Genomic DNA, 13,818 nt, shown 5'->3' with positions numbered 1-13,818 from the left:
ACTTTTTCAATGAGGAAGGATGCAAAAGAGCCAATCTTGAGCTAGGCACCTTGTTACAACTGCAGCTCTGGCACTGATTAGCTTCACAACATTCAGGGCTATCTTCCCTCATCTGTAAGATAGGAAAAAATGCTACTTTCCACCTGTCTCATAGCGATGCTAGGAAAAGCAAAGGAGCTAATATTTGCAAAAGTACACTGGAAAATATAAAGTGCAACACAGTAATTTGCATTTTGAACAGCACAGTATGTGTATGTTTTCATAAGAAACAAAGTACCCTGCAATTCTGCTTGATAACTGAATGTCTTCCAACATCTCAGGGTCTATTCTGAAAAGCAGTTCTCATTTCTTGAAACAAAAGGCAGAGCAAAATGTAGACCCTTGAACATACCCTGACGTTGATTTTTTGAATATATCCTTGAAATCGGCTTGTTTTAAAGACAACTGCCTCCGTCTCCTGAAAGTGGAGTGGAACAAAAATCTGGTTAATTGTGACTTAACTGTATTTGGTTCAAAATTTCCAAAATACACCTGCAAAATATTTTAGCCACGAATTAATGAACCACATTTACACATCTTGAACAGTTAAGACCACACTAAACACTATAAATTAATTTGTAAAAACCTTAACTAGGAAACTCGACGGTTCTCTTTTCAGAAGCTGTCTTAATCCTTTAGAAAGTCTGGAATTAAAGACTGACATTAAATACAACACTTAATTGGAGCTGACCTGAAAAACTAATGTAGACACATATGGACACAAGGAAATACTTTTTCAGTAAATGATCAGTTGGCCCTTGGAATAATATGTCATTTTTGAGCTTTTTAAGTCTAAAGGTCAATTCTGTGCTGATATATTGCTTTGCCAAAACAAAACAAAACAAAACAAAAGCCTTGAAGCCAATGACACATACTACAAGCTTTCAGAGAACAGATGGCTAATGTTCGTCTAGGTTCATTTACTACCAATTTTCCGATTCTTCATACTGCTTGAAATTAATAAAAACATAAAGAGAGGTATTGTCTCCTAAGCAGAAGACGTGCTTCGTGGAGTCCCAGCCAGCTCCTTCGAGCTAGTACAGAAGCAACGGTGGGCAGACATAATCCTGCTACTGTCTCAAGAATGCAGTTTTAAAAAATAGAGACTACTACAGAAGCACTGCAGTATATGCTGCAGACTGTCGACACTTTTCAGAATTAAAGCATGCAGGCCAATGTCCGAGGAGCTCTAACATAGAATTCCACGTATTTATATTTATTTCCTTTATATCGTTCTGAGTTTATAGGAAGTGCACATTAGCCTTATCTAGCGTTTTCTTCAAAACAAACTACCATGCTTTTTTTTCTGGGTCATCTCGCAATCACTATTGCATTATTAAAGGCATAACTAAATCAAAGTCACAGCCTAAAAGTCTCTCCAAAAAGATCTTGACAAAGACCATGCTCAAAATGCTGTCCTTACTCTCGTGACTTCTTATTTTAAGAAAAGGTAGGTGGCAAGAATTTTATTTTTTTTTTAGAATGATAAATTCAAAAACAGCATCTCCTTAATGACAATAGTATTTCAATGTCTAGTTTCAAAACGCTATACACACAAAAATTATTCTTGAATGATTAAAATCTACAACAGGTTAAATTTATATTTGTCATGGTTTAGCATTAAGCTTCACCAAGCAAATAATGATTACATTATTCCGTTGCTTCAAAATACATTAAAATATCTTTAACTACAGCTTATTTTATATTCCTATTCATATTATTCTTTTTCTTTGTGCACTATAGAATAATCTGGTGTGCCACCTTCTGGTAACTGTGTGAAATTATGTATTTCCACACAAGTCACTGTTCTTTATTTTAACTTTGTAAATATGTACATGCATTTTCTAACCAGCATTACATCTAAGCCATATAAATACATCTATATCATAGTCTGAAGGAGGATAAAATTTCCTCAGAGATTTTGTTTAAAAACCAACCTTTATACATGCTTCCTATGATTTTTACATGGTTACCAATATGTCTCCTGAATTCTACAATACATATAAAATTGATTTTTGTATACCGCTTCACAAGCAATATGAAAATAACAGGCTTGCTATTTTACTCAATAAGTAGCAGCAGTAAATAAAGGAAAAGAAAGGTCTCTTACCAATAAGCCCATTTTTCTCTTAAGGTTTGAACTCTCATCATTTGTCATGTTCTTGTGGATCCCTCTCTCATCAAATTCTCTGGAGTTTTAAAGTTAAGAGCTGCGATGCACAGCTAGGCTCTGCTACACAGTAGCGCACCCCAGTGTATCTCTGTGGTATAGCACCTCAGTTGTAGCTCCCAAAAGCAGGAATGGGCTTTTTCGCGTTCAAAAACCTGTGGCACTGCCCGCGTTCCCGTGGTAGGAAACTGTAGTCAGTGTGGTTGACCTATTTATATTTCATACCTAAATTCCTGGTGATATGGAAATGAGGACCATATGAATATTGAGCTTAGTTCCTGGAAACTCAACAAGAAAATAACTATGCTCCTTTATGGCAGATGTGGGACAAGGCAAATACTAACACCAGGAGGTATGACCCAGGAAAAAGCACGCTTACCTAACAAGGAATCTTATTTTTCCCAAGAGTCGATGTTCTGTTATTTGTTTTACGGTCCTTATCAATGTTAGCACTTTCCTTTCTGTTCCCCATATCAGGCAGCTATTAAGTCCTATCTGCTTTTCTTGATCAACTTTCCAGGCATCTACCCCCCACTGGTGTTAAAACAAATGAGCTACTTCAATAAAACACACATAGCTAATCTCCCTGAATCTCTCTTCTTTAATCTGTCAATTATAATTCTTCCAGATTAATCTTTAAAAATAAAATCACATACAACACAACATAAGCATTCCATGAATATTTTATTCTACAAGTACTTGCTGGATCAGCTACATATTAACCACTGAGCTATGTGGTGTGGATGGAAAGGACACCACTCCTTTCTCTCAGGGAGCTTGTGGCACAGTGAAGAAGGCAGACACAGCCTCCGATAACACCAAATACAGTGCAGACACTTCAGTGTTATCTGTCACAGTTCTACAGCAGCCGTGCAACAATAAACATCCTAATGTGACTGCAGCGGAAGAAATGAGGCATTCCTCAGATGACCCTAAACTACTCTGTGAAGGGATACAGAGACCTGGAGAATGCTTTGGAGGGGGCAGGGAGAGAACAGTGAAGTCTTCAGTAGGACTGGAAAGAAGACATACTGTGTTAAGCACGGTGGATTTTAGATACGCAGAAATTATATCACTGAAGATCAGGCATACCAGTGAAGAGCTTTAGAATTTATCCTGCAGGCCACAAGAAACCACTTGTTGTATAAGTCGATCAAAGAGCTAATCAAACAGCTCGGCCCAGAAGAAATAACTCTAGATGTTGCCTGGCCAGATCATCTAATGCACTGTCACCGTATCCCAAAGCACCAACTTTCCCATTCTCCACTGCACACGTTTGTTTTGTTGTCTCACTTTTACTACAGAGGTCCGTTAGGCATGGAATCCCTTCCTGAAATCAACCAACCTACTCAATTCAGCTCAAATTCCATTCTTTTTTGTGATGTGAACATAGCAATGTTAGTCCACAGAGATTTTACTCTTTTTCAATTATGGATATTGTGCTTCTTTCTTGATATTTAGCACACAATGTACAAGAAATCATCTAGATCCTTTTTCCATACAGTGAGGCAGGGAATACAGGAGAGTGCAAAATTACACTATGGCAAAGATCACAAGCCGAGGACCCAAGAAAGCCCACTCTCCTAAACTTCACAGTAAACACTGTATTTAGTAACTACCTTCCCCACACTTAAGCTTATTGTGAATTGTGAAGAGACCCACACATGTTTTGGGAAGCAATTCTACATTCCTATGCAATGCTGCTGTCAGTATATAGCACAACACTGGTCTGAAAATTCCGCGAAATTCATGAGAAAGGGATAGCAACAGCATACCTGAATAGCGGGACTGTGGCCTTCAGAGAAATGGAACTGTACATGAGAAAAAGTGTGATGATGCTGTATTACTTTTAGTAAACCAGGAGAACTCCCCTGTTAAGTCCATACAAAAAGAAAAGGAATTGATCAGGGTTACAAAATGAGATAGGAGAATCTAAAATAGAATCTCCAAAGATAGGTTACTAAAAAGGTGAAAATTTAAGTGTAAGAAGAGGGTGCTAATAATATTAGCTGGAATATATATCCAGGACAAGCAGCTATATCTGCGACATGCCAGACATATCCTTGGGTGCAGATATTTAGTGCTCTCTCCCGAAGGAATCATATCCCATTATGATCCGTGTCAAGAACTCAGTAAGTACTCAAGCTTTTGTTGATTTGGGCATTGAGTATTCAACGCTATCTCATCCTTTTTATGTATGCACAACATCTTTGATTTATGCAATGAAGCAAAATCCATGTTGCTTTCATTTATGTAGACAATAAAAAAGCTTTTCATCTTAGCCAACCATTTATATTAAAGTAGGTTAAAAGGATACTACCAATAATCTTGAAAAGTAGTTAATGCATGAAACAGTCTCCCAAATGACTTAAAATGTCCCAGATAAAAGCTGTCTACACTTTGTATCTTTTTCATCGAGTGCAAAAACTGACCAGTTGCCTTTCCATTGACCTGTAATGAAAAAAAAAAAATCAAATACTGGATGAAAGATGGTGAATGTGATCTTGGAAATGTACCACATTTTCCCCATTAATCTTTTCAAGGGGCCATACTTAGTGGGGAACATAAACATGATTTAATTAACTATGTCCTGAAAAGAATGTTTTTAAATTATGTATCAATGTTATCATAGATTTTAAAACAAGGAGAAAATAAGCCAGACAATTTCCTCATTTCAGTTTTTGGAAAACAGACCAACTGCCAAAGCATTTCCTTCAGGTCTGGCAGGAGCACAGCAACAAACATATTATATTGTGACTAGAATAGGTATTTTATTCAAATTGACATAACTAGTTCATCTCCAAGCTGTAAAAGGAGAAAGGCGGAGGGAGAAAACTACTGCCTAGCAGTCCATAAGAAAACTGTCTTTTAATATTAGTGATTGTGATGACAGGAGCTACTCCCATAAATAATTCACTTACATTCCCTCTAAACCATTGAGGTGTCATCTCAGCCACAGCAGCGCTCTTCCGCTTTCTTGTGGGGTATGTGAAAGTGCTCAGAGTAGGATGGGTGAACTGCTTCAGAGAGTTTTTTCTGTCTTGCTAAAATATCCATGGATGATAAATTTTAAGAACCATTGGTCTAAAAGGGTTTGGTCAAGAGTATTTATATTTGGAGCAATCACTCATTCCTATAGTGCAGAAGTTCATACTTCAAGAAAATTATCAGATTTCAGTAGCATTACCACTCAATCTAAATGGGAAAATGAGGTCAAAGGAAAGAAAATAAATGGGAAAAGTCTTTTTGTTGCTACCACTGTCTGCATTGTCACTAGACTAGGACAAATGTGAGAGGAGGCAGAAAGCCAAACTCTCATAACCTCCTAATCCTAATTGAATGAAACAGAATCTTCCTATATAGCTCCCAAATGGGACAAAACAAACCACTGAACAGCATGACAAAGTACTTACTAAACACTAACTACTTAAGGTTGACTATGAAATAGGCCCGCTCATATTTTATAAACTTAAATCTTAAACAGATTAGTATTTAAAGCCTATAATGACAATCTTAAAATGGCTAAAGTATACATACTAAAACACTAGGAAGCATATATTTTTATCATGCAAGCTTGGAAATATAGAAATCAGCTCTATAAAAGGACACAAAGGAAAACATGCAAAGTTAATGAGGAAGAATATTTCCAATTATCAATGACTTTTCAACATAATTTCTAATCAAAATGTTCCATAAAGTAAATTTTACTCATTTACATGAGATGTAGAGAGACACTGGGAGAGAGAGAAAGAGCTTTCATTTGCTGGTTCACTCTCCAAACATCTGCAATGGCTAGCCCTGGGAAAGGTCAAAGCTGGGAGCCAGGAACTCAATCCAGATCACCTACATGTGTGGAAAGACTCAAGTGCTTGAGTCATCTTCTACTGCCACCACTTGTGTCTCCCAGGGTCTGCATGAGAAGGAAGCTGGAACTAAGAGTTGAGAGTTGAAGCCAGGTATTCTGATTTAGTACATGGAACACCTGCCCCAATTACATGTTTGTTTTAAATGTCAGTTTCAACTTTGCCATGAGGATTCTATGTCAAAGAGTATATTACCTCTTAATTTTAAGAATCTCATTTTGGAATCTCATTTTCAAGAATGCAGGAATAGGGACGATCGCATGGAGGCTGTAGGATGGCTATGACGAAAGCTCTAGAATGACCAACCTATTCCTATAGTAGAAATACCTTCCCAACCCAATTCCCATCACTTAGCAACGTTTTTGGCAAAGTCCTCAAACATGCCATACTCACTCAGGATCTCAGTAGTTTTACACATGATTCCACTTCTGTGCCCTCCTTGTCAACTAAGCCAACTTCTCGTCACATTTATGTTTCCAAGCAGCATTCTTCTGGGAAACCCTCTTTCACATAGCCACTCAGGTGCTTGGGTTTTCTGTTCTCCCATGATACTGTAAATAATTATAGCTCCTGTCACTTTGGATTACTATTATTGTTTCTGTGCCTCCCTGGGATATAAACTCCTGAAAGCAGAGGTTGAGTCTTCCTTATGTTTTTATTAATCATAACTTGGTGTCTGCCACATAGTAACCCAAACCACAGGAAGCAATTTTGGTAAAATCAAATAAGCAAAGTAGGTACTGCCTACTTTGCATGCTTAAGTAAACTTTTCTGATGATAACTGAACAAGAAATCATTAAATTATGTAATTCTTTTAAAACCAAGACATAAATCATAACAAAGTAAAATGTGTGGGCATTTGTCTTAGCAGTTAAGTTACTTACATCCCACACCAGGGTGCCTGGCTTCAAAATGCAACTCTGCATTTATTATACCTTTATATGGTCTCCTTCTATGTAACAAACTGGCTCCCTTTCTTCAAATATACTATTCTTGAGCATACAGTGTATATTTTGTCCTATTATTGTTAGTGATGCCAGATACTGAATTCTGATCTCACATGTGATATTAGTAAATAAATTTATTCAGCTTGTAACACGCACAGAAAAATACCCAGCTCTGCTTTCAATTCCAGGTTCATGCTAAAGCCTCAGAGGCAGTAGTGACTGTTCAAGTAGTTAGGTCCCTGCCACCTACTTAAGATACCTGCATTAAATTACTGGCTCCTGGCTTTGACTTGGTCCATCCCTGCCCGATGTGGATATCTGGGAGTGAAATAATATATAGTACATATCTCTGTGTCCTTCTCTCTGTCTCTCTGGCATTCAAGGTAAATTAATTTTAAAGAGAAACAAATAAAAGGTTTCAACTGCAAACAGTATACCTAAATAGCTCCTCTCAATGTTTACATGACAGACCCCTGTGTGTACATGGCAGGGTCCACATTGTAGGTCTTTAGATAGATGGTGTGGAGAAAGGCTCAATAAATGACTGCAGAACTGAACTGAGCCAGGGGAATCCCTTAGCTACAGTAAGGATGGGGAATGCCAGTAAATAGTAATCTGAGATAACATAGGTAAAGCTAGAAAGAAAGTAAACATTTCATTGGTTTATCATAAACACCTAGACCAATGAATGCTAAAAAATAAAAAGAGTATCTCTAAAAACAGACATCCCTATAGACAGCTCACTGAAAAGATAAAGGTAAATTATTGGGACTGTTAGATCTTATTAAATTATTCTTGCATCCAAGTGATGACAAAAAGAGTAAACCTCAAAATCCAATTTTGATAATCATTGCCCTACCGAGTACAGCAAAAATAAAATAAATAAAATAGCAAATTTGACAAAGCAAGCTACTGTACATCAGCAACATGTAGTAATAGAAATGGCTAGGTGAGCAGTCAAGAATAAAATATACAGACGAAACACTGAAGACCCAATGCTAACAAGCACTTTCACTTTCAAAGTAGACATCAATATAAATGCTTGGTAAAAAAAAAAAAAAAATCCATGAATCCTTTTCCAATGAAAGAATTGCAAATTAGGCCTAAGAAAATGGTTATTTCACGCTGCTACACAGCTTCTCCCTTTATTCAAACTGGCAAAGTAGAAGTATCAACATATTAACATAACGAAAGCATGAAGAATAAGAAACAACAGGATTCCCCAAGGAGAATAGAATATGGTCTATTATGCAAAATGGGTTAACATGCCCAAAACAGGGAGTAAGCATTGAGGCTGCTGTAGCTGTGAGGGATAACCAACACAGATCATTAATGATTATCTCCGATATGTTTTGGAGTACAGTTAAAAAGCTGGAGATTTTATTAAAAAGGAAAAAGAAATATATAAAAGAAATTATAACATTATAAAAGAAAGCTGTATTTTGTTACAATGGACTTGAATTTTGGGACATATAAATGCAGTGTTTACTCCCTTATGAGCTAGATAGAAAGACAAGAATCATGAGAACTTCTAGTCTTCACCCTAAAGGAAGATTGGCTCAGAATCCAGATAGTCACATGTCAGAGAACAGACATAAGACAATGAAACCAACAGTAACAAATAGGATTCTGTATGAACCAATCACAAGCTAAGATTAAACCTGACAGCCCACAAAATTTAGAATAAATTATCACTGACGCAAATATTGCGGTATAGTAGATTATGGCACTCATTACTTGAAAGGCCACTTGGCATATGTGCCTGGCATAGCAGAATGCCTGCTTCAAGTCCTGACTATTCTGTTTCCAATCCAGCTTCCTGCTAATGTGCCTGGTAAGAAGCAGATGATGCTCCAAACACTTAAGTTGCTATCACTCGTGTAGGAGCCATTGATGGGATCTCTGGCTTTTGACCTTGATTTGACCCGGTCTTAACTGTTAAGAATATCTGTGGAATGAATCAGAGAATGTAAGATCTCTCTGTCCCTGTACTTATTTATTTATTTATTTATATTCCAAAGGCAGATATACAGAGAGGAGAGACAGAGAGGAAGATCTAACATCTGATGATTCACTCCCCAAGTAGCTGCAATGGTTGGAGCTGAGCCAATCTGAAGCCAGGAGCCCAAAGCCTCTTCCAGGTCTCCCACATGGATGCAGGGTCCCAAGGCTTTGAACCATCCTCTACTGCTTACCCAGGCCAGAATCAGGGAGCTGAATGGGAAGTGGAGCTGCTGGGATATGAACCAGCACCTATATGGGATCCCAGCACGTTCAAGGTGAGGACTTTAGCCACTAGGCCACGGGGCCAGGCCCTGTCCCTGTATCTTTTAAATAAATTTTTTAAAAAGTACTATGCATTACTTATATGCTTTCAACATTGTAATCATCTATTCAAATATCTTCTATGACTACTAATTTGTGTGGATTCATTCATAAACCCTGCTTTGAAAGGTCCCTCAACCTCAGCCCCACTTTTGCTACTCAATCCTATTTTCCATGATAGGTGGTAACAAATATGTACACAACTACAAAGCATAAAACTGCCACAAAATTGCTATTTTTAATTACATAATCAGTAGCTTATAGTCAACCTGTAGAACAGAATACTTGTACACAGGAACAATTTGCAGCAGCGTTGGAGAAATAAGAAAATTGGGGAAAGCTCTCAGTCAAGGCTTTTCCCACCTCCAAATATTTTCTGTAGTGGCATGCTTTCCAACCCTCAACCCCTAGCTTCACTGTTTGCTCTGAACTACTGCCAAATCTTCCAGGAATTACAGGTTCATTTGAGATAACAGGAAGGCTGTTACAATTATAAGTACAGTTGCCAGAATGAGGTGGTTGTTGATTATTCACTGTGAAGTGAATGAGTTCAGTCAAGTCTCTTCAAACAGCAAAGAGCTTTTATGCTGAGAAAACTAGAGGTGAGACACAGCCTTTGGAACCCCAGCAATCCAGGGGGCGGGGGGGACAGAGTTATTCCAGGTAAGTTACCAAATCAGGGCATCGAGAGACACAGACACTATTCTCTGAAGCAACAGAAACATGGCATTTGGCCTAGCCAATCCAAAGGCTATCTGGGATGACACAACCCATGTGGGAGTACCTGGTTTCCAGTTTCAACTCCACTTCTAATTCCAGCCTCCTCTAATGCACTCCAAGGGAGACAGTAGGTCATGGCTCCAGCATTTGAATCCCTGCTACCAAGGCATTTGTGGTGGGGTCCAGCCGATTCAAGACTCACTCTCTCTCTCTCTCTCTCTCTCTCTCTTTCTCTCTGTCATGTGTGTATGTGAGTATCAGGGAGAGAAAGAGTCTTGCATCAGAGAATGTGTGTGTGTGTCTGAGAGAGAGAGAGAGAGAGAGAGAGAAAGAGAGTTTCAAATTAAGGAAAAAGACATAAGGAGAGACGTAGAACAAAGAAATTGAAATGTCCAGTTTGTATAAGAACAACACAGGAACAAAAACAATGGTCAATTTCATCCAACATTCTTATAATCCATTGTGCCTTTCTTGAATCCCTACTTTCATGCTCTAGAGCCAAGGCCAGCACTGTCCATGAGATAAGGAACTAATTAAGTAGCTTTAACACAATATCTTTGAGCTGGGCTGTAAACTTCAACATCATGTCTGGTTTATCTATTGTCGAAACAAACAATCTGGAAATAAAACTTTAAAACACAACTTGGTTATAGTTGTCAACTACCTGTACCTTTTAACATTTACCTCGGGCCCGGCCCCGTGGCCTAGTGGCTAAAGTCCTCACCTTGAACACACCAGGATCTCATATGGGTGCCAGTTCTTATCCCAGCAGCTCCACTTCCCATCCAGCTCCCTGCTTGTGGCCTGGGAAAGCAGTCGAGGACGGCCCAAGACTTTGGGACCCTTATGGGATACCTGGAAGGGGTTCCTGGTTCCCGGCTTCGGATCGGCATAGTATCGGCCCGTTGCGCTCATCGGACGGAAGATCTTCCTCTCTGTCTCTCCTCCTCTCTGTATATCTGACTTTGTAATAAAATTGTAATAAAAATTCTTAAAAAAAACAAAAAACATTTACCTCACCCCATTACTACCACACACACACACACACACACACACACACACACACACACACACACACTTTAGACCGGTCTATATATACTAGGATTTTAAGATTGATTTATTTATTTGAGAAACAGAACAATGCGGAGAAGCAGAGTAAGGGAGGTAGTGGCTGAAAGAATAGGGAAGGGAAGGGAAAAGGAAATAGAGGGGAAGAGAAAAGGGAGAGGGAAGAAAGAGAGAGGATGTGGGGGGGTGGATGGGGGACTGGAGGGATGGGGGAGAAAAGAGAGAGAAAAAGAGAGACCTTTCATCTACTGGTCCACTCCCCAAATGTCTGCAACAACCATGGCCAGACCAGCCCAAAGCCAGAAGCCAGAAGGAATGCCTTCTGGGCCTTCCAAATGTATGGCAAGTATCCAAGAACTTGGACCATTATCTGCTGCCTCCCATGGTGTGTTATTCGGAGAGCTGCAGTTGAACTGACACTCTAACATGGAATGCAAACATCCTAATCATGGGCTTACTCTGCTATGCACCTGTGCCCACTGCCAGTATTTTCTTGAATGGTACCCATGATTAAACAGGTAGCTGATCTTGACATCAATCTGTTTTTCCTCTAATTCACAATTGGTACATCCAGCTTTATCTTAGAATTATTTGTCGATGTGGCTTGTCAGTATTAATAAGTTGAAAGTTCCTAAGAGAAAGAATATATCTTGTTCTTTTTTGATGAACAGTTAGTAGTATTCAATATGTACCCAATTGGCTTGAACACAGAATAAATACAATGTTTCTGGAAGTTCTCTTTTTTTCAGTCATCTATAACTTGTCATCATTTTTCTTTTGAGTGTCACATTATTACTTATTTACTTTCTCATTAAATCAACCATTTAAAATTTATATTCATCTGAAAAAAGTGTACTACTGCAAAGGGGAAAGGGTAAATTTATCATAAAGAAAAAAAATGACTAAAAATATGTAACTCTTATAATGAGGAATTCTTGTGCATAACCTAACAACAGTTCATTCTCCACATAGCGCTATCATACAGCACCATGCCATGAGGGCAGCTTTGGTGGTTTTTCAGAGGTGAAATTAATTAATTCAGGTAAACAATTCAGGGGCATCTAGTATGTTCAGAAAATTACAGGTCCACCTCCTTTTATGCATAGCATTTGTCACCCCAAAATAGCACTCATATGTATTGAACAGTTATTCCCTACCTGCCCCTATTGTTTTTGGCTATTATAAATAGTGCTGCCCTGAATATGAGCATGCCTAGATGTTCATTTGTTTGAAGTGCCATTTTCAATTCTTTTGGGAACATATGGAAGTGAGATTACTCAGTCATACTGTAACTCTGTTCAATTTTTTTGGTCCACCACTTGGATAGGTTTTATCCTGCATCCGTTGTGTTTGAAAACAACACTTGTATAGCTGAAAGGTTTCTCAAAATAACATATACTTCTACACTTAGTCATAGCCTGAAAGGTCAAAAAGTGATAAGAATATATGTTCCTAAAGATATGGCATCTACGAAAGGAGATTCATTCCCATCATACTTACAAAAGCCTAACTTTCAAATAGTTCTCATCATATTTGCATGATAGTTACATTCTCTGTAATTAGTCCTTCTATAACAGTCGCAGATGATTCATGCAATTACTATATTTGGCCTTCACATCTATCTAAAGATACATGACTGATTCATCACAATCATCTCCTAATAATAACAGTTTCCCTGCAGTCTGCATCTTTACATTTTAAGCATTACATTTTTATCCACTAAGCCATTTGACTTCAACAACAAAATGAAAAACAGCAAAAGTCTGATTCTCACAATTATATCTACTATAAATACTTTGTATATTTTAAATAACAGCCATCTTCTAGAAACAGACGTTTGCTGGATCCCTAGAAAGAATGCACCAATTCTTTCTCAAGCATGCCTGTGCACAGCGTAAATAAACCACTTTGTCAATACAGGGTTGTTACCTACCCTAGTCATGACATAAGCAATGCTGTTCATGGTATGACAAAAGTGATAGCTCATGCTTTATTTTCTAACAAACATATTTAAAGTAACATGTCTCTTCAGCTTGCTTTAGTCTACATTCAACAGTGTGCGACAAACTGCAGCAGGACCATCACAGTTCAGAAAACAATGACCAAAAGCAATTATTTTCTAAAGCTGCATGGGCTCTGCTCACACAATCATATTGCCAAAGAAAGAGGAAGTTTCCATCTAGTCTGGAAATCAACAGAATATTGACTCACCATATATGGAAAAAAGTGAAACTGAAGCAGTCTTCCTGATAAATGTGAAGAATCATCTGTCCTGATTTCCTTAGAGAAAGGTTAAGTGTCTTTGGTGGGCTTCTCACAGAAACCAAATTGTGAGGATAAGTGCTTTAGGGAGGACCTGCAGTCACTTGCACTTTGCAACAGCATCCACTGGGAGATGCACTCATCCTGCGATTTGACAGGGTGCTTTGCATTCAAAGAGTAATCACCTCTAAGTTAAATAGTATGCTATATTTCTTCCTAGGTTCACCAAGTATGTCATCCTCTAGAATGTTCTAAGCACACTTTAGTGGCAAACAAATCATTTCCCATTTTTAACTTAAGGATGACCATATAATTTTTCTATGTGTAACTAACTCTGAAGTAAAAGTTATTCAAATCTTTTTTCTAAATGTGAACATTGATTAATATACACAAAAATAAAGTAACACTTGAAAAGAGCTGCGTA

At 38.1% G+C, this 13,818-nt stretch overlaps 1 protein-coding gene across 2 annotated transcripts in view; it reads right to left on the bottom strand.

Moving 5' to 3' along the window:
* Nucleotides 1-13,818, bottom strand: part of KLHL13 (kelch like family member 13) — a 100,652-nt gene that overhangs the window by 65,511 nt on the left and 21,323 nt on the right. The window contains exons 1-2 of one of the 2 annotated variants that reach the window (XM_040999483.1): nt 2,150-2,239; nt 392-457 (exon numbers count right to left, since the gene is read on the bottom strand). The exons of the other annotated variant lie outside the window; for it this stretch is intronic. Coding sequence (XP_040855417.1) covers nt 392-457; nt 2,150-2,190 — 107 coding nt within the window. The 5' untranslated portion in view covers nt 2,191-2,239. Of the gene's footprint in view, nt 1-391; nt 458-2,149; nt 2,240-13,818 lie in introns of those variants that run through there. 2 annotated transcript variants of the gene reach the window in all.

The sequence above is a fragment of the Ochotona curzoniae genome, unplaced genomic scaffold, assembly GCF_017591425.1.
Source record: "Ochotona curzoniae isolate NIBS_2020 unplaced genomic scaffold, NIBS_Ocur_1.0 scaffold_1852, whole genome shotgun sequence".
Lineage (NCBI taxonomy): Eukaryota > Metazoa > Chordata > Mammalia > Lagomorpha > Ochotonidae > Ochotona > Ochotona curzoniae.
Note: the sequence above shows the minus strand (reverse complement) of the source record. Positions and strands in the feature narration are given on the sequence as shown.